Consider the following 22,497-nt stretch of genomic DNA (forward strand, 5'->3'; position numbering starts at 1 on the left):
AGTTCCTTCTTTTTTATGCATGTGTGTGTGTGTGGGGGGGGGGGGTACATTTTTTGTAATTATTATGTTTGAAATTTTAGAATTACTTAAAAAAAAAATCTAGGCATTCAAATAAAATCATATCAGTTTTTTTTCTTTTTTCATTTAGAACAACACATTGTCTCACAGTCCAAAATGTATGGAAGTTTGTTTACAAATCATACTAAAATATTTCTTGACACACTAAAAGCACATTAGTAGATTCAATTTTAAAAAAAGAATCTTATTAGAAAAGGGACAAAATACACACTTTAATGTGAGAGATTAATACAACCTGACAAATGACGAGTGGGACAGTTTGGTTGAGTGGAGTGTGTCTACTTGCCAGAGTGTGTGTAAGAGAGTGTGCGAAGAGTGGTGTAAGGCTGAGGTGGCGGTGGCTGCAGACACGCTGACTCTCCCTGCTTACTAAAGTGCCTGGGACTGGTCCAGCTGTCACTACACTCTGTAGACCACCACACACAAAAGACCCCACAGAAACACACAACACTGCTACTGATACACACCAATCTCAAAATAACACACGCATGGATTACAGGCATGTGACAAACTGCTCCACACAAACGCACGTATGCACATGCATGCACAGACAGATAAACAGGTTTGCAGATGCTTTTGTTTACAGATGGCACCAGAAAACATGCACATTTGGATTTAGACAAATTTGCACACAAATACTTGAACAAATGTACCAACGCAAACATATCTCTAAGTAAACACAGGTTTTAAGCCTGACTGTCAAACTCTCAGAATCTCTTTAAATCAGATAGAAACATCCATCTGAGAGACACTTTTTAGAGATTACACAGCGCAGACTGTCCCTTTAAATGTCAAGACGCGGGCACTATCTCGGTCCTGTTTGGGTTTATCAAAGCCTGGCACAGGCTCAGCTGGGTACATCGTGAAAGGCATCATCAAATCTGTGGCTCACATGCTAAAGTGTGTGTGACATGCTGCCCTGTGTATGTATGTGTAACTGTCAGTGTCATGAAATGATGTTTGTGTGGAATCTATAAACATACCTGGTGTGTGGACGAAGTATGCCAGGTAGAGGTCCAGCTCCTTCACTGTCACTCCGATGTGGTGCGGCTGGACACACAGGCCATGATTGGAGCACTGGGGTGACTTGACCAACCGCTCCCCATCCGTGCTCTCCAGGGGGCTACCCTTGAACAGGATGACCATCACCAGGTCCAGCCGCCACACCTTGTCGGCCTGGCGGAGGCAGTCAATGCGGCGGATCTTGCCCTTCTGGTCGGGGTTGGACAGCACGCAGCAAGGGGGCTTCTTCCCCGTGATGGTGAGCACAAAGTCCTCGCGGAACTCAGGCCGGATGTCCTTGCGGAGCTTGGCCAGCAGGCGTGAGGCCCACTTCTGCTTGATCTCCGGCTTCTCTCCCAGCAGCTCGTCTTTCACTGCACGCTCCTCATCCTTGGTCATCCTCTTTTCGTGCTTCTTAAAGTATTTGCGTTTACGGGCCTGCAGGTTGAACCAGGTGTAGGAAAAGGCACGGACATGGGGGAGGAGGGCCTCAATGAAGGGATGAAATTCATCCTATGACAGAGAGAAGGATGGCAAGTTAAAAGGATAAATAAATGCATTTATTTGTAAGGGGACAGAATTTTTTTAAGTTTAAAATTAATTGTTTTTCAAAGAGCTTACGCAGTTATCATAAAAAGTAAAACAATATGAAAATAATTGTGACAATTAATAAATAAATAAATACAAATAAAATTAAACGGCTATAATCAAAATGCCTAGTTTTTTTGAATATTCAAATTCCAAAAAAGGGCAATTAAAACTAGAATTGAAATAAAAAGTCAAAATGTTTTAGCAATATAATTCAGATAAACTTAAAATAAATATATAGCAATTAAAAGTAAAGTCCTTAACTGTGGTTGTAAAAAATCTATTTCTTGATGAACACCTTCACATTCAAGACAACAAATGCAATATACATGAAATGAAATCAAAAAGCAACTGGAAAGCTGAGCCAAGTTGCGCTCCCGCTGCTTTTCTGCAAAAGAAAAAGTTATTCTTCCTAACCATAATACCTTCACCACATATCTCTGGGCAACAAAGCCCAGATCTCGCCACAGCGTTCCTGTGCCAGGGTTGCCACACACCGGTCGCTCACCACCGCCAAGCTTTGCCGCCACAAGACCACTGTTGAAATGTGCAGCTAAAAGATCAGCCATACCATTTCCTATCTGCTCTACCATGCAAGGGAGCTCCAACCAGACTCACATTTCCACAACAAACTGAAGGCAGACAGAAATCACCACAGAAAACCACACAGCTAGAGGAAGACAGACGGCCTGGTAGTTACCATTTTGCACTCTCATCATAAATTTGGCACAGCGTTTAAAGTGGAAAAAAAAATCTCCTGCACCAGTTTTTTTTTTCTCCCGGGCTCCCCAATGTAAAGCAAGTGCTGGTTTGGCAGGCTGTAGAGAATTAGCAGATGAAAAAAAAAACTTGGGGAGGGGGCTGTAAAAAAATAATTAGCAGAATACGTTGCTCACTAAAAACAGTGGGCCAAAGTTTAAAAAACAAAAACCTAAAGAGAAAAAAAAAAAGATTTAAGGAGCAATAAAATTTAATGCCGAAAGACCACGGCCAGCAGTTCTGTAGAGAAAAGCAAAAAAAAAAAAGGGGGGGGGGGGAATAAAAATAAAAAGTTGTAGCAAAAAGAAAAAAATGAACTATTAACAGTCACACTCTGCTAGTAAAAAAGAACTTCAGGAAAAGATGCACTAAAATAAACAATCCTTTATGCATTCCAAAAAATAAAAAAATGAACCTTGAAGCAAAAAAAAAAAATCCTTGGCAAAGTGTAATCGGTAGTGGTGTCTGTTCTGATCCCTGGGCCCGGCGCAAGACTCACACACACACTCACGCACATACACAGATGGGGGGGCCAGGGAGAGCAGAGCACAGAATAAAGAGAAAAAAAAATAGAGAGCCGAATCAATGTTGGACGAGCGCATACGACCGCTGGCAAAGCCAAGTGCTGCTTCTTTTTTCCCCTTTTCTCTCCAACTCTCTCTCTTTCTCTTTCTGTTTCTCGCTCGCCGTCTCTCGTCCTCTCCACGTTCTTTCCCTAACCATTGCTTGAGCCTTTGCCAACACGAGTAGGGCCCACCTATTTGGCAACAAGATGCCTGTAGCCCAGCCAATGCGTTAGCTTCAAGAGCTGGAAGGGAGGGAAAAGAGAAAGAGGAGAGGGGGGGCTGTAGTGGCAACGAGAGGGAGAGGAAAAGAGCGAGCAGGAGAGAGAGGGAGAGAGAGAAAGAGAGGGAGCAGGTGGGAGTGTAAGAGAGCGAGCAGCCTTGTCCAACGCTGCACAATTTGCCAAATCGACAAGTTCTGCTCTGACACGGAGGCAAAGTTCAGGGAGCAAGTCTTCTCCTGCACCAATCCCCGTAGCCCTCAGCCTGCCTCCATCTTTACTATGGCCGCCGTTGCCTCGTCTCCCTCTTCCCCCCCGCCCTTCTCTGCGCTCCTCTGTCTCTCTTTACCCTTCTCTCTGCTTGCATAATGCCACCTTGGCAGAGGATGGCAAAGAGAGGACACACAGCTTCAGAATCCCTCCAGACCCCACCACCAGCAGCTGCTCATGGGTTTACCACAGCAAAACAAAGAGGAGAAACAAACCCAGGCAGCCACACTCCTCTGACTGCACTCACACAAATCAATGACGAGATGATTTAGAGGCTAAATAAAGAAATGGTTACAGAATTTACAGTGGGAGGGGGAAGCAGAATTTGCCTCAGTTGTGTTGAACAGCTCTGAAACTACAAGATAAATGGTCAAGGAGAGTGTATCCAATGAAATCCTCTATTCAAAAATCTGCTGTGTGCCTTCCTCCTGAACCTCCCGGGAGGATGTGGTGTTCAGTGTATGAGAAACGTTGGTGCTGGCTGCCATGTTGCCTCATCATGAAGCATGTCATTCAGGGAAGCACCTGCTCCTGCAGTCTAAGGGCACTAGAGCTGCTGAATCACAGGACGACTTCAGGACTCCAATACTCAAGGAAAAACTGGAGACAAAAGGAAAATTCACTGTGTACAGAAATTCCTTCGATTGTGTGCTGTTCACATTACCCACAACTATGCCAAGGCTGAAATCCAAGGCAACAAAATCTATCCAATACCAGCAGGAGGCTGGCTCTGCTTAAAAACCCAACAAATGCAGATGCAAGGAACATGTGTGGAGCTGACACTATTAGTCTAGTCATTGACAAGTCCATTTCAAGAACCTGAAACAGCTCTAATGGTTGAACAATCAATCTGATCATTTTTCAACCAAAGAACAAAAACTCTTTCCAACAGAACAGCTCAAGAATTGTTAGTTGCTGCTTTTATTGTGCAGTTTTATTGTTTGTCACTCATTTCTCAAAGTGAATGGAAAAAGCTTTGTTTTTGCAACTTGTCAAAAGAAAAGGAATGAGCAATAACATACAAATACACCCCACTATGGGGAATTGTGATTAGTTTCCCATATAGTTCTATATTTTACATATTATGTAGGCCTAATTAACTGTTCAGTAAGAAACTTCAACTAATGATAAAACACATTGTTTTAGTAATTTTCATTGAGAATTTTTACTGCATATTTAGGGTTTATCTGTTTTTCTGAGGTGTATTTACAAGGCCTAAATGCAAGTATAAGACTTCATGAGCTTAATAAGGTAGCTGAATGCTTAAATAATGGTTGCTTCTTGAGGTTCTCACTTAACATGTCAGTCTGCATAATAGAAACAGACACAATACCACCCCACTAATAAACATCCAGGCCTTCAGTCTCACTTCATAGTCAAGTCATAAACATATGTCTAATAAAACACAAACTTACTCTCATCTGTTAAAACAGTGAAGGTGAACACATCACCACTTTACCGCTCACTGTTATTGACCGATGCCAATGTGTAATATTCTGCTTGACGAAATAAACAAATGAAGGGGATGTCTCTTTTCATTATGTAATGATAATGTGTGTGGTAAGTTATTGAAGTTAAACATCATTCTATAAATACCTATAGCTCAAGTATCAGTAAACATTACTGGCACTTGGTGCATACCCTATCCTGCTTTTCAGTAGGCCTATGTATAAAACGTTTTGTGGGGTCATTGCCAAAATGCAATAACACCATTCAAATGTCAAAGGAATTTAACTTTTGGTATTGTCATATTCTTCAGTTATGCTATTCTCTTTCTATCAATGTGCGCGAACAACTGACAAACTCGATGAAAACTCGTTCATGGAAAATATATCCGCAGGTAAGCTCGGCTGCATGACGATGTCTGAATTAGCTGCTGCGCCACACCCAGGCCTAATGCCCACGTGCCTGTATTATAAATGTGTACGTTTTCAACTTAAATAACTTAGCGTGTCTGTGGCTCTTACCCGGATTCTAAATTACGGTCGAATAAACTTGGCTGCTGGCTTTAAAGTTGTCTAGGAGTCTGTATAATTTCCTGTGCAGGTCGCTGCTGCCTAAATGTTACCCCAAGCAAATTAGCTAGAATTTCATACACACAGTGAAAATGAACTTCCGGAGTCCGACAGGTGAAACCTTCACTTTAAAAGCCCCACAGAAGAAACTGATTCAGTGGCCACTTGACTTGGACTTAAGGCCTAGAAAGGTCGCATTTTATGCCTTAAAATTAAATAAAACTTAAAATAGGTATTTTTCGTTATTGATAAATCTTCTAGATCAACGCCATCCCAATTATTTTTTACGTAGCGTATCGTTTCCCACCACTATGCATGTTTCTATGCCTTATCCCCTAAAATTATTGGCCACATTCAGTAAGTTTCAAACATACATCCAAATCAATTAAATAAAATGCGCTATTTATCATTATTCTAATTTTTACCTCCCTACATCTCATCCTCTCTCTTCATATAGCGTAATTAAAAGAGTTGGACATGGGTGAAATTAAACCAGAAGGAGTCCGCAAGGAGTATCCTGACGTGGAAATGCTGAGCAGAGTAAAAAAGGGGGGCAAAGCAAAGACGAGCTGGCATTCCCCAAAGCGGCACAATTGTGCTACACACGTGAAATCCGAAGTCAGTTCATACTAAGAAACAAACCCCATTCAGGCCTGTGTGAACTGGAAATTATGTCTCTGCAGTGAAAGTGGAGCAGTGCCTGGTGACATTGCAATGACCATGGTCACAGCTGCAGATATGATGATAATATTCAATACCCCCGTTTTTTTTTTTTTTTGTTTTTTTTTGTTTTTTTTTTTACCTTAAATCTTATCCCCATTCTTTAAACGAGAGTCGTGTTTTCATAAAAGAAGTTTAAATTCAAAATTTTTTCTCATAGCCTTAGGCTACTTTAAAAAAAAAAAAAAAACATAAATACCCCCCCCCAAAAAAACTAATACTTGCCTTTTATTCCTCCGCAAAGCCTCGATTCCAGTTATGATAATTACAACCAAACCCTCAGCTGAATTTGAACAGTCCATAACAAGACAATTGAAATAATTCTGAAGCCCTTTATTTTTTTCCATTCTCCGCACGTCTGATCGAGACTGCGGAGTTGGCTGCCAACTTCAGATTAACTCTTTCAGCGAGGACAATAAAGGCTCTTAAAAAACAGTTTGGTTCATTGCAAAGCTCTTCGAATAACCAGTTAGATAATCAGAGGAGGTTTGGTAGTTTGAAATATCATAAGCTACTTTTTTTTTTCTTAAAAAAAATTAAATTCTTTAAAAATTAATTCATTAAGCAAAGCATTTTCTTATTTACTGATTTATCTGTTTCCAGTCTGTCACTTAACAAGTAATCCTATAGTTTTTTTTTTGTTTGTTTCTTTTTTCTTTAAACAAAAATACATTATTATGACTCAATAAAGGTTTATTTTAGGTGACAAGAACTAGGATTTCAGATTTTTGTCCAAGCAGTTAAATGAACAAATTATCATAACATGTATTACTATCCAAACAGAATACTGAAAATGAATTTAAAAATAATAATAAACAGTATCATTTCATAAGCTAGAAAGAGGGCAGCCTGCTTTCTTAAGAAATATCTCTAAAAGGCAAAAACATGGTTGAAAACTCTTGACTTTCAAGACAATAATGGAAGGCCTGTTTTATAAAGAACAAGTCTTTGAACCATAAACACTGACCCAGTGAAATACTTGTAACAATAATTCTTTTATGTGAATGTTGAACTTCTCATGTAGTTCATTTCAACCCTTTGTATTGGACCTTCATATCAAACCTTTCAAAAGCACTTTTTTGCTAAGATAACAAATAATCGTAAAATCTTTTAGCTCAAAAAGTCTCTTCCTCTCTGACCCACAATGCCCTCCAGCAGGACTCTCACTCTGCTTTGTCCTGCTCTGTCCTGTGGTACCTGACCTCGCCAGGGCCATACACACTGCATCTCATCTGACCAATTAAAGACTTCCAGCCCCTGGCTCTTCATTAGTGTGACTCTGGGCTGGTGCATGGGGCCCGTCTCTGTCCTCTGCTGCCCTGCTGTGTGTCCCTGATCCTGGACGGAGCCTGACATCCGCTCCCTTTGACCCCAAGCTCAAACTAGTGAGACACAGTCAGGCCAGACGGGAGGAAGTAAAAGGTTTGTCATTTGCTGAAGAGTGCAAGATGCTGCAGATGATACCAGATCTTGTGTGCAGTTCTTTAAATTAGTGTAATATAATCATTCAAGTGTATTTTGTTCAAAAATTCATCTCTAAGCAGTAGGTGTGTTTCCTCATGTTCTAGAAATCATGTCTTTAATTTTAATTGTTGTGGTTTGTTACTGAAATCAGAACAAGCTACAGTAGTGGCTGTATGACCTACCACAGTTATAATACACAGTAATGTTTCTTGCTTTAATCATTAGCAGTAAGAAGGGGACAGAGCACTAGACTTTTAAAGACAGACAGGGGGAGGGTACCTTGAGAACAGACCACACTCTCTGTTACTCCAGTGGCTAAATGATCCGTAAAGATCCACAAAGCTTAGCATCTTATGTTGGTTGCACTTCTCCAAGTTTACAAACCAGCACGTTACTATGTGTGAAAAATCTGCGAGCAATTTGTGGTGGCTGCATGCTAACGTGCCTGGGGTGGGCCGCGTGGGGTGGAGTAGGGGGAACCAAGCCGAAGAAGAGGCACGCACTGCACATTCCTGCCCCACAAAGAGGCTCGACAGCCTGGCTGCACTGCAAAACAAAACCGGCCTTTTTGGTCCTCTGGCTCTGGAGCTCCTGCACCTAACTAACAATAAAAGCCTAAACACTGCATTTTATTTTTATACTGGGGCCTTATTACAGTAGGTACTTATGACTTGTGCTGTCATTCTACACAACACAGACGGGAATTTGATAGAGGCTTTGTGTGATCCACAATGAAACAAATAAAACACACATTGTGCTCTGAGATGGATGAGAACAAGGTGTACCAGATTACTTCAGACTATTTTGTTTTCTGATTCTCCTTTAAGATTTTATAAAACAATATTTGTTCCTGCTTGAAGAACTATGGGCCATGTTGAGACATGCAAATATTCTTAGATGACGATGTCAGTATTGATGAGAAGAGCGAGAGGAGCGCAGGAACATAGTGACACACATTTCACCCAAACTTAACAAAGAGAAACCTTTTTAATGAGATGACTCATGACTCTGCTGTAGTCACACTCCTGCCCATCCTATAAAATCAAGGTGATGTTACTCCCAGCCTTATCACACATCTACTCAAAAGAGCAGTCTCCCTCCACCCCAAGCCATTTGCAGATCTTTAAAAAGAATTTGCCTTTGGATGAAGGAACCGCCCTGTGTCTCACTGGTGTGTGTGTCTGTGTGTGTGTCAGCACGTGAGCCATTGGCCGTGCCCGGGCAGGCCGACTCAGAACCACAACAGCCTTGACTGAGTGTTTTCTCACTGTGCCACCCAACAGATGACTGCTGCTCACACTGCTGCCAGTACAGACTGAGTAACGGTGAAACTTCTGACTGGACCAAGATATAATGCCCTTTTTGTTGCCTTATCTATGAAGATTTCAATCTGTAATAAATAAGGCTCATGGAAATCCCACACCGATCAATTAATGCACTTTCATCAACCGAGATACAAATATCAATCCTGCCAAAGAAGAGGGTGGAGGAGACCAACTTCTAGCCAGATTTTAGCAGTATTTGGCATGTGTTGATATGCTATTGTTTAAAAAACTGCTTTGTCATTCAACGGTAGGCCTGCATTGAGAAATGTTTTTAGCAAATCAATTCTGTTTGATCCTGCATTCCTATTTTAGTTAGATAGAAGCTGATAAATTTTTAATTAATAGCTTGGTGACACAATACCAAACTAGAAGTGAGATGTTGCTGTGACTCTAAATAAGCTATTGCACGATGGCCTTCACCTCATACACATAATCTCTGATCTGCACTGTGTGGTTGACATGCATCACAGAGAATTACAAGTGCACTGATTTATCAACATGCTCAAAGCAGAGGGATGTTACACCAAACCCCTCTTATGAATAGATCCCTTCACATTCAGTATTAGGATTTCAACACGGCCTTAAATGAAAGGGATCTTCAGGTTCATGTGTTAACTTGCCGCTTAACGAAGCTGTAGGGCTTTGCTTCTCTTTTCAAAGACATGAGTGTGAAATGCCAAAGTCAGCCTTTCACACACTGTTGGAAGAAGAAACAAAATGATTGTGTTTCAAACCCAAGACGAGCAGTGCGCTCGAGCAGAACGTCTGTGTTTGTTGCCTGTTTGAAGGTAAACCCGACTGCAAACAGTGCTGCCGCACTAGAGGAGATTTGAGACATCATGGTGATTATGTGAAACCTACATCAATATAATACTTTTACTGTTTGAAAATGCATGCATGCTCTTTTATGGTTTGAGATCTGCATAAATAATGTGCATTAATCAATGTACAGCTTTGTATCAACTTCTCTCTCTAGGATCTCTTGCTTCATATTGATTTACAAGAGAGTAAGACCACTGCTTTAGCATTATGTGAAACCTTTATCGATATTGTTTTACTGAGCTATATGAATTTCCAATAGGTACACACAATATTAGATTTCTGCAGATATCCAACATATTCACAAATTCATTCACTTACAACTTTAGCAATGAACTAAGAAAAGCAGAAAATATCATATTTGCATATACAATAATTCCCTTTTTAAGCCAATATCTACTGATATCATGTCACTAATGTCATGCATCCCTAATTGTCAAGGAGCAAAGTGATGCACTTGCTTACCTTGAAGCCATGTTTTTTATTAGTTTTGAAACAGATGTTGCCCACTGACAACAACAACAAAAAATTCATTCTATTTTCCATTGAATATCTTTCTACGTTCATCTGTAGTGTCCACAATTAACAATCACATCATTGGAAACAACCAAATAATCATATCCTCAAACAGATCATTAACTGCATTGTTTTTCTTTCATAAATACATTCTGCTCATAATTACTTCTTGAACAATTAAAACAATATTGAACAGTTTGACAGCACAACAGCACTCAAGCAGTTAAAAAAACAGTTAATTATTTAAGTTAGTTTTAAAGTTAAGATACCAAGAAATACTGGTTGCAGGTAACTGATATATATGCACATGACAAAATCCTTTTTGTGATCCTGATTTTCAGATAGCCAGTCAGACAAAATCAAGGCAAGTGTTGCACTTGTAATGTTCAGGAAAGCATATTTGCTGTACCCATGTGTATTTACTTCATGTAACTGCTTAGCATCCTCAGCACCTCATTAAAATGGCTATCAACATTTGTGGCTGCAGTGAGTTTGGACACTTTCACTCTTGGTGGTCATGATGACCGCGGGTGGCCAGCCATTACTCTATATACAGCCCTTATTCTGTAGCCAGAAATAACAGGCCCACACTAAATAATCGTCCCTTTCACTCCCTATTACCATGACATCACCACATCTACAGCTGACAGGAGGGGAACAGAAGTGTTGTGGCTCTGACACTCACAGTTAGACAGAAAAGTCACTAGGTGCCTCTCATCGCACGTCTTCAGGCTTATATTTATCTTTAGTCCTGAGAAAATTGTGAATCGTTCAGAAGATAACTGAATGTTGCATCATGCTAAATCAGCATTAACACTGGCTTCAGAAAGATGCTTGCAGCTTATGACAGAGGCTAGCATAGACTTGATAAACAGAAACTTACTGGTGTGCTGATTGTATATAATCAAAACTGAGACATATGCAAAGAGCAGAGTGAGACAGAATAAGTCCTTCCTGCATTAAGGCTCCAGGAAAGTGAAGCCCAATCCTCATGCAGTGTTGAATGCTTTGCAATCAGACAAATAAAGGGACAATCTACCACACAATCAAACGAGAGATTTAGCCTGCTCTCCTGCCAACAGAGAGGGACCTCCTCTTTCTGAACAAGAGATGCACTATAGACCCCCCCCCCCCCCAATCCACCCACCCTCGTCTCTCTCCAGTCTTCCCTCTTTGCCAGTCTGAAAGGCCCGATGCCAACCTTTTCCACCATTGGGCATGCTGCCCTGCCCTTTATGCAAATGCTCTGCCGCAATCCCTAACTCACAACCCCCACCATTCCACCCACCATGTCTGTCTACCCCCCATCCTGCCTCCCACTTCTGCCTATATACATTTTTTTTATCTTTACATCTTTCCATTCAAATTAGCAGAGTAACATTAGCCATAAGTTATTAATTAAACCCCAATGATGATCTGCCATCATGCCTGTATGGGTCATGAATGTAGCCTATAGGCCTGTAATTTGTTTGGTGCCCTCTGTGGCCACAGAGTACCAACCAGGGGCCAATATTTGACAGAGGTGTGGTTTTATGTGTCTGTGCAAGCCCTGATAAAGAGGGACATCTATTAGTAAATGAAAAAAATGAAGACAAAGAACAAGACAAAGGGCAGGGCAGACAGAAAAAAGAACGGAAGAATAGTGGCATTATTCCTTTAAACTGTATAATATGTAGGTTTCATTATTTAACTCTCTAAGAGGAACTTTGGGTGTATGTCAATGTTGGCATCCTTTAAGGCTATATCTCTGACCCTGTGTGTATGTTTATGAGTTTTGTTTTTTAACAAAACATTGCCCTCTTTCTTTGAATACATCACTTACCATGGGAAATATAAGCAAAGTTTTCTACAGCATGCTGCTAACTACTTTGTCTGAGACCTTTTATCCATTTCAAGTGTTAGAATGTATAGAAATAGCTATTTTTTATGCTTGTTATTGTAACTCATGAAGAGACACCAATATTAATTTCGCTTGGGTCATTAACAAGCATTGGAGATCAATCATTTCTATCAATATTGACACCCTAATCAATACCACTATTGATACTTTTCTATTGTTTGGAAGAAAGACAAAACAATTACAATACATTTATAACAGAAGTGGTCTGAGTAAAGCTGAAGTTCAAAATGTTAAAAGTTGTGATTCAGTCTGTTATATTCATTGTACACCCCTGAAATAAATATTCCTTATATTCACGATAACTATTGAAGTTTCTACTGAAAAAGAATTCTTTTTAATGTCGTTAATGACATTTAAACACATCATAAGATTTTATTCACACATCTTAAATAACTGTGTTTTCTTGAACATATCATAAATAAATATCTGTCAGCTCATAAAGTTTGCTGATGAACTTTGACTCTGCTGATCTCACTACCTATTTCTACACTAGATTACATTTTTAACTGACAGGACTTACTACAATGTTTTAGAACACTTTTCAGCGCTGATCAGAGCACATTAAGAAGAAGAAAATGATCGTGTAGCATCTGAAGCCAGTGATATGATCACACCCAGTTGAAGGTACCACATTTTGATCTGATTTGATGCACACTGCTGATGTGCTTTTGGCTTATGTTCATCTTGCAAGAAGTGATGTTTGTTTTTACATAAGTATCATCATAAAATGATGTTACATCACAGAGCCTGTGAGATATGATGGCAGAAGGGCTTAACTGTTACACCCAGGGGTGTATCTAGGGATTTTGGGCCCCCAAATAGAAAATTACATGAGCCTTTAGGCCGTCCAGCCAAGCAAAAAATCTTGCAGCGTTTCACAAATATCTATAGGCTACATTCTAATGTATTTTTTAACTACAATTTCCCTTGGCAGTAACTAACATTGTTATTGTTAACTATTGATAGGGAATACAGAGAGAAAAGTATGATAGTGTTACTTCCTCTGATTCAGATTTACAACAATTAGTTAACTATACAACACAATGCTTTAAAGCCATTAGCTAAGCCATTGTGTTCACTTATTTCTCTTTGAAAACAACTGTATGGGGGGTTGTTTCCCCTCATTCTGCCTCCTTTCTCTTTTCCTTTATGGCACCTGATTTTAAGTGTTTGGGCGCATCACTCCTATTTCCAATCACCTCTCTCCTCTCCTTCAGGCGCCACTGTCCAGTACAGCACTAGCGGTGGACTATACTAGTTATTTGGACATTTTTGATGGGAGAAGCAGGCCCCCATGGTAATTTTTAACTCTATGTGATGCAAATTTGAGTCTGTCAAAGGATTAATTTAGTCACCTTTGATTAAATAATGCCACTAACTACTGCAAAAGAAAAATAATGATAGAAAATTAAAACAAACAAAAACACACTTTTCATTCCGGTACCCCTCCATCCTACGCCTATGTTTACACCCACCAACCAGACAAATGCAGGTGGATTTCAGCAGTGGTAGGTAGTGCAGTGACTCTCACTAGCCACTTTGGTGAGTTGAATTTATTGGAGACAAATCTTGTGCTTTATTGCAACTGAGCTTAGCTGTTAGAGCCACTTTGGCAGACTTTTATGGCAATGAGACTTTTTTGCACATAAAGGGGTCAATTTCCCCACAAAATGATAGTACAAAGTGCTAAATTTGTCTCCACTTGATATTAGACCTTAAACTTTGTTCGTTAATTTGTGTTTACACCGGGGCGGATGAGATGAAATAGTTTAAAGTTAGAAGACCTGTATTGGTTTACTTTTCAAAAGGATTGCAGATCTAGTTCAGATAAATTTAAGCATGTCATGGTCAACCATAAACATACATAGTTGTTTTCCAACAAGAAGCTTGGGGCTAAAGAAAATTCAGAGTGGCTAGTAACTTTAGAAAACCACTTGCCACAGTAGCTGATGATCAAAAAAGTGCATAATAAGCCCTAAATATGAGTACTGATTAGTTTAAACTGTTTTGGGGTTATGGACCCAGGTTCAATCTCTATAGTCATAACCAGCAAAAACTCTTTAAAGGAGTTTTAAAATAGCTTCAGAAACATAGTGATGGTAAGCAGTGTCATGTGATCTAGACAGAAAAGATTTGGGGAGAAATTCAAATGAAAAACCACAAAATTACAGGCAACCTATTTTTCTTGTCAGTGGGAGAGTTGATCTAAGCTTAATGAGGGTTAATAAACTTACTGTGAGCTTAAATGGGAACAAAGGGTTAATGATGTGACTGAAGAGAGAGCCAATGATGTCTGCAGCTGACAGGCAGGTTTCACAAGTTGGCACAGGGGCTGAATAAACAAGAGAGGTTCATAAACCAGTTGTAAAGAGACACAGTAACCGAAGACAAAGGAGTCGGCAAAGGCAGAAATATATCAAAAGTCAAATGAGGACAGTAAACATATAGCGATGTGAATCTATGAATTGCAAACACAAGCCATGAGGGCATATAAGAAGGATAAGAAGAACGTTTGAGGACAGTGATGGGTTAACAAAGCGGGCCACAGGCTGTAGGAAGAGCCCTGCTAATGCTGTTAAAGCAGAACTTCCGCTTCTGCTGTAGGGTGAGTGTGGAGCTGCACAAACAGGGCGCAGCGTCCACACAGGCTGGACTCACACAAGCCCACACACACCACAGGAAAGGAGGTCAGCCTTAGGAAAACACTACCCAACCAGACACATACATACACACATGTAACTGTCTCCTTACATGCCCTGACTACAGCAGGACATGTGGTGTGTAATGTTTCCACTTCCAAGTGTGAAACAGACTGAATAAAAAAAGTCACCACAAAGACAATGTAGGCTTTCTGAAGTAAGAAAATAAAAAATGCAAGTCAATGGTGTTCAGGATACAATGTTTTCTTGCTGCATAGTGAGCGGGTCCCCCTTGCAAACCAAATCTCCATCTCAGCTGCAACAAACGGAATTTACTTATTTCCAGATAAACAAACAAAGACGTCTAAACCCTAACAGTCTAGACCAACAACGTAGCACCGCAACAATCTCCAAATATAAACTTCAAGCCTTATTTCCCAAGCCTCCACACAATGGCTGCTCTAATCTGCCTGAAAGAAGACAGACAAATAAACAAACCCAAACAGGTTGGTTAAAGGAGAATTAAGACTTTAACACCCTCTGCCTTTTGTTCTGCGACTGCCACTACACATACAAACTCATATACATGTGCACACATCCTTTTTTTCTCATCCTCTGTGAACTTCCTTGTCTTGAAGTTACTGTAATAAAGTTTTCAAACTGATGCATTGTGCCAGTTAGTGACAGCCAGTGTTGATGACAGATGTGAGGTTAAGGGAGTGTGAAGCACAAAGAAAACAAAGAGTAGACGCAGCGCAATAAAAGCATCATTCAAACATCATTCTCATTATAACCCATCTATGATGATTTTTTTACATTCTTAAAGCTGCTAACCAACATTTCTCTGGGTATGAGAATGACTGCACCACCTGATTGTTTCACATCTAAGTACTTTAACCACTTAACTTTAACATACAGTTGAATCTTGTGTTTTGCATCAAGTCTGATTTAAGTCATTTCAAATGCTTAAAAATTACTTATTATTATTATTATTATCATTATTGCATTCTGTATTCAATTCTGTCTACCCTGATGAGCACACGCCAATATATTACAACACAAAAATATTATTTTTGCCCTATGATGATTATGATTATCATTTATAATTAACTGCTTCTTTCACATACTGAAAAATAATAATGTAGCTTCATTAAGTGTAAAAATATGAGATGCAATGACCATTTTTAGACTTCTCTTCATCTTAACCCATTACTGCCCATGGTTTCTTTTGCCATAGAACCAGTGATGTTCATATTACTGTGGGGTTACTGGAATCAAATCCTTTGACTAATGTTTTTTTAAACCACTTAATAAGTTAACACATTTCAGCATCGCTTCTAAACTGACCTTATCTGGATCCTTTAAACTAGAGATGCACTGACTGTAAAAATCAGTGCCAATGCCAATAAGATGTTTAAAATAACAGTATAGCCAATAGCTAATTCCACTGCTGATGTTAGTTTCATAACTTCTTTTGGTGTAAAACTGCCATAATACCATCACTTTCTTTCAACTTTTACCATAAAATCAAATTGTGAGTTTTTTACCCTAACATTGTGATTGTGAATCAATATACAATCATTGTATAGTTCCTCATCTCATGTATTTCTCAACAAACATCCCATAAATAACTGTAAATTATAATAAACAATAATTCATAGCTTAACCAAGGCTAAACAATCAAGAAAAAAAACATCTAATTGTGATTATTTCAACTTATTTCAAATTTGATATGGATTATTGTATTGAAGGGAATGACAGTTTGAGGTCTTAAACACATACAAACAAAGAAAGCAGAATTTTTCAAATTATTTCAGAAAAAAAGGACACCTGAATGTTTGCATGATGTGTAGGGTATAACATCTCTGCCTCAAAATTGTGCTAAACTGGTATTTTGTAATTTAAAAAACACAGGACATATTGTGATTTAATCTAAATTTCAACTAATTGCCAAGCCCTAATGGAAACAGATCACAGTTTGTCCAACAAGCCATCTCTTCTGCCCAATAATGGTAAATGGACTTTAGCTTGTAAAATGCTTTTCTAGCCATCTGACTACTTAAAAGTGCTTTTACACCATTACACCATTCACTTCATTCACTCCACGTTCACACACTGATGGCAGAGGATGCTATGGAGAATTGACCATTAGTATTAACTAATCCCATTCAAATACATCTATACCCATTTACGCACACCCACACTGGGCCAGTCCCAAACCCACTGATAAACACAATTCAAATCCCTGGATCAAAATGACCCATTTGGGGTAAAAGCAGGACACAACAGATGTTGTGTCCAAATAATTTCGGAAAGATTTAAGATAAAATCTGAGCAGAATTTGTGAAGAATTTGGCTAAAACAAACACATTTTTGCTTAGAAAATGTTAGTTTAGCAGGGTAACCAACACTGGCTAAACACATCATATTAGTATTGGACAATAAAACCCTATGCTTCAGAGGACAGTTTAAAACAGTGAACTTATGAGAGACTGTCACTGCAGCATTACCCAACCTTTAGATAGGATTTTGTTTTCAGCACCAATAAATTTGCAATGATAATAAAATGTTACGATGCAAAGATAAACAGATATCAAGAGAAGTATCAGGGTATATTGGCATAATTAGCTTCCACCATGCCAGAACCCTATCACAGTAAAAAATAGAAAATGAGTGTGTGTGTGTATGTGAGTGGTTGTGTGTGTAGTTGAGGCAGGGAGGCAAATGAATGAGGCCTTTTCTTACAGAAGAGCCCAGATCAGAGCTCCTAACTATGGGATTTGGTGCTGTTGCCTTTCTCCCCCGGGAGGGAGTAATTAGTTTAGGGAGGACAACCGCCGCATTGTTTTAACAGAGGAGGGATTGTGCAGGCCAAAGTCCCACCAGCAACATGCTTCCCTCACAACAAAAATGCCAAACGGGTTCTGCAGCGCTCGGTCACACAACCACGCATACAGACAGAAACTTTTTCGGGGGTGTTTCCTCTGGTAAATTCTGCACAGAGAGCAAAGCCCGGCTACTTGTGCAGTGAAGCTTTGGTTCTATGTGTATCCCATGAAATGTCAAACACAGTCCAACAGTGTCAGATGTCTTCTTGTGTTGTTGCAGTTGTGGGATTCTGTGGGATTCTGCGGGACTCGGTTCCCTTTAGTGTAACTGTGTCTATGCTCTCCTGTATCAAGAGGCTTGGCAACATGCACAGTTCCTAACTAGTATAATATGGTTATGATGCATTTGCGTTCTTTCCAATCCCCTAGGAAATTCAATACGCCTATATCGTCTGTTTTAATCATGGTCTGCTTCCAAGGAAAGTAAAAGGAGAACACAAACAGCCACAGCTATAAAGAGGCTTTCCCAAATATACTTCAAGTCTGTTTAAATACATCCTCTGCTGATTGATAGAGAGTAAATCAAACAAATCATGCTGTGAAAAAAGAAAAGGACATAGAGTGCTCCCCAGTCTGCTTACAATACACAGACTATAGCCTCTTTCATTCCCGCCCATTTCCCTCTCTTCTTTCCTGTCCCTTCGTTTTTTTCTCTGCACTGTATTTCTTTGTATAATCTTCCTTTCCTTCTCTACAGAAAGTAATTCTGCTGTTGTTTCAGTCCCTTAGCTGTGTCAAATACTGGAAAAAAAACACTGTAATATGCACCTCTGCATACCCGCTCACAGCACCCCTATTCACTTTCATCATAAATCTCCACAGCCAGGCTGCAATATTCAGTCAATTTGTGGCCCCCATATGAGCCCTAACTCTGTCCTGGAAATGCCTCTACTCAGGTCTGCAGATGTAGAAGAAAAGACAAGGAATGGGGTTTTTAGAAAAGACATGATGAATAGAATAAATGTGTGTGAACTGATATGAGCTAAAGTCCATAAGGCCAAAGCATTTTTTCCACCGCAATTAGCTGCAGGTGGCGTGGATGATTGTGCTTTATTCCAGATGAGGACCATAATGAGCTCAGTTAGAGTTTCACAGATTTTTCTCAGGATGAGACTGACAGCCACTTGACACGTCAGACAGTCGACAGCTTTCAGGTCCATTCCCTCCAAATCCCACTTCAACAAAGAGAAGTGGAGCTACACATTGTTTCTCCATTACGCTCGCAGGTGATCACATCAAAATAAGAGCTCCTGTTTGAATTAGGCAAAGAGAAAATTAGACATCTTAATAAGAGGAGAGCAGAGAGTTGAGTTCAGTATGAAAGTGAATTTAAAAACATAAAGAGGACCAAAGACTGCCCTGCTCTACAAGCTTCATGAGTAAAGCTAAATCTGGCACATCTGTGTTTTATATTTTAGCAGTGACATGAAATCGTCATCCTGCGCTGAATTTTCCAGTCAAATATACAACTTTCCATGTAACACATACTAATCCTGCAGCTATTTCTCTGAGCCTAAACAGAGCAGAAAGTTTATATCTGAATTCCCTCGCAGCACATGCTGCAGCTGTATTTGGGAGAGGAGTTACTGGCTGGCTGGGCCAAAAAGGAAAAGCCACAGAGTTGTGTTTGAGTCTAACCCTTGCCTGTGTCTACTCTTATTCTCATTTTTATTCCAACAAGGGTCAATCTCTGATCTGCTGTTAAGGGGATTCAAACAGCCCCATTTGCTGCACCAGCCAGCAAACTCAAGTCACAAGGAAAAGCGAGTGCTCTCGACACATACACGGACACTTCCACACAAACAGAGTCAGTTAATAACACACAAACTCCCGCCCTCCAGCTCTGTTTGCTCACAGCTGCCAGGCCTCCTCAGAGTTCATCTGAGGTAAAGATATGTTATATTATGCAACCGAGTATAGATTTTCCACCCTTGGCCTTGTGCCAACTTCCTGCTCCAAAGAGCAACATCTAGCGCTTTGTTCCTTTGGGTGACAGCTATTCCTTGCAGGACAGCATTGCTGCGTTAGATACACAGACAGCAAGAGAAAGAAGATAACAAAAAGACATTAAAAACAAGCACATACGCAAGGAAGAATACAAAACAAAAATACAAATCATGCAGCTTTGTGCTTTAAATATATAGTGTTTTTCTTTGTCCCTAACTAAAATCTTCTTTCACAATCTACTTTATGTCTGTTTCCCAGGATCTTGAAATCAGGTCACAACTGTTTTCATTGCTGTTTGACTTGCGGGTTCATAAGCCTCCAAGCGTCAACGTTTCTCCACCCACCCCCAAGACAGGAAAAGTTTTTCGCTCCAACATTAACCCAATAAATGCCTATTATGCCCTGCCACAACCTCAAAATTAGAAGAGCAAAAAGCAGACTGTAAGTGGATGTTAAAGTGAAAGTAGGACCATGATCTTATCTACTTAACTGCCCATGTGAATCAAACTGCTCCTCAGTCAGTGCTTTTTCCTCTCTTGTACTGGATCTACGTATCATTGGCCGGGAGTCTTCTTGTAAGTGTTTCTCCAGCATGAGGTAATGTGGCGTGATCATGAAATAAAGCCTCGGGAAATATGAGGTATAATCAACGGGCCAATCAATGCCTCTTTATCCCTCCTCTACTTAAAGAAAGTCCAAAGAAGTGATGAAAAGATAATGAATGCTGTGATATCATCGAGCTGTGTCCCTGTGTGATGTCAGCTCCTAATAAATGCACAATTCCCCAGCAGCCAATGCCACATCCTCATTTACTGCAGCCTCATCAACTCATTGTCTTTTGTTTCCATATGATTGTAATTGTCCCTGTGAGCTTCACCAGGTGTGCAGACATGCTTGTTAACAAAGAGATGGATGGATGGATGGATGGATGGATGGATGGATGGAGGAGAACATGGAGGTTTAAGGAACAGCTCAACTAATAAGAAATAGCATTGCTTGCTAAAGCTAGCAAGCTAGTAAGCATAGAAGTCGTGAATTACGAAAAGTATTGCTGAAAGTGTTCAAATGGTTATCATTGAGGCAAACATTCACTTACAGCTTAACTGAAAATTTCAAGCAATGGCTGAACTGTTAAACCATTGCTATGCAACTGGTTAAAAAGCAAAAATTATTGGAAAGAAATATTCATAGCAGTAATATGTGGCTGACTGCAATGACTAGATGTAATTGCAGATTGTGTAACACAAAGGTTGTCCATAAGAAGAAATAAAGGGGTGGTGCTATAAGGTTTTCAAAAGTAATAGAAACGGTTCAACAGAGGCAGAAAAAGAAGGGGAAGAGGCAAAAATGGTTTAAAAGTGGCAAAGGGGCAGAAAAAACTGTGAGAAGGAGTTATAAGTGGGAAAAATGAGCAATAAATGGTGTGAAATACGGTGAAAATTGGCAAACGGGCATAGAAAGTGTTGAAAAGGGGTTGTTAATGCTACAAATGGGTCAACAGAGGCAAAAGAATAAGCAGTAAGAGGCAAAAAGATTAGAGGTGGCAATAGAAGAATAAGTATTTCAAAAGTGGCAAAAATGGCTTAAAAGAGGCAGAATTTGGTAGAAAAGCAGGTGAAATGGAATTAAAGTGGCTAAATTGGTGGAACAAAAGGCATTGCGAAGATGTTCAAATGTGGCAAAAGTTCCTTTTAAGTGTCCGAAATAGGTAACAATGGGAAAACTGGGTGAAAATGCAGCAAAACTGGTGAGAAGTCGCAAATTGTTGCAAAAAGTAGATGGAAAGGTGGTTAGAAAAGGTTAATAGATGACAAAAATAAATAATTTCAACATTAGAACCCAATAAGAGCTGGCTACACTTGAGAAGGAGGAAACTGTTAGCCAGGATGCTAGCACCCATGCTACTGATACACATTTTGTAACTAGTCAAATGTGATGGAAATTTATGTTGAGTTCAGAACTTTTACTCAAGGTGTTAAACTATTGGAAACAATAAACCTGACTTTATTTGATCCTCTATGCTTTTAAAACTTGTTTTCATGCCTAAACTACAGCTAACAACTAAGTTAACGACAACCAACATGTAAAAAACAGCATTTCTTTCTTCAAATGGTATTGACAGCATGGGGGCAGGGTTAAATGGTTTACTAAAATAATAGTTCAGTGACTGACAAAGTTGGCTAAAAGTAAAACAGTTGAAATAGTGACAAGAAAGTAAGAGTTACATAGTGTGTCTCAAATTGTATACTTCTGTTGGTTTACTGTATTACAGTACACTTAAATGCAGTACAGAGCCCTTAATTACGGCGGGTTAGTATCGTCTCAAATCATACACTGCCGTTTTGCACTAACAGGAAGTGATGCCGGTTTAACTGCCTCTGTTTTCTTGTTTTACTTCTTTTTAAACATTAAGCTATAGGCAAACATCAGGCGAATGTAATCGAATTTGATGGTTATTTTCACCCAGTGTTATATTCATGTAACTTCTATTTTATGTCAGTATTATTTGCTAAAGTAAATGACTTGTTTTTTGCCTTAAATGCCTTTATCTTGATAAAAATTTGTCGCCATTCTAATAACACAGCAGAAGCTAACATTAGCTAGTGCACTATCTTGCTAACAGTACAATATCCACTACATCTAGGGTCACAGTTTCCCCGGGACAGTCCTGTTCACACTTCAGGTGTCTATTTCCAATATATCCCAACATACATCATATTAACTAGCACATGCAAACAATGGGTAGAAGCTCTGTTAATTCCCACTTAAGTGAAGCAAATGCC

General features: G+C 39.6%; 1 protein-coding gene across 10 annotated transcripts in view; it reads right to left on the reverse strand.

Annotated features, from left to right (window-relative positions):
• nfixb (nuclear factor I/Xb) overlaps nt 1–22,497 on the reverse strand; it is a 192,497-nt gene that overhangs the window by 139,342 nt on the left and 30,658 nt on the right. For 4 of the 10 annotated variants that reach the window (XM_041777897.1, XM_041777900.1, XM_041777903.1 and 1 more), the window contains one exon: nt 1,062–1,593. In XM_041777897.1, the coding sequence (XP_041633831.1) occupies nt 1,062–1,593 (532 nt within the window). Of the gene's footprint in view, nt 1–1,061; nt 1,594–2,093; nt 2,338–2,368; nt 2,680–5,448; nt 5,574–22,497 lie in introns of those variants that run through there. The other 6 variants (XM_041777898.1, XM_041777896.1, XM_041777906.1 and 3 more) reach the window with 5 other exon arrangements.

This window comes from Cheilinus undulatus, linkage group 21 (genome assembly GCF_018320785.1).
Source record: "Cheilinus undulatus linkage group 21, ASM1832078v1, whole genome shotgun sequence".
NCBI lineage: Eukaryota > Metazoa > Chordata > Actinopteri > Labriformes > Labridae > Cheilinus > Cheilinus undulatus.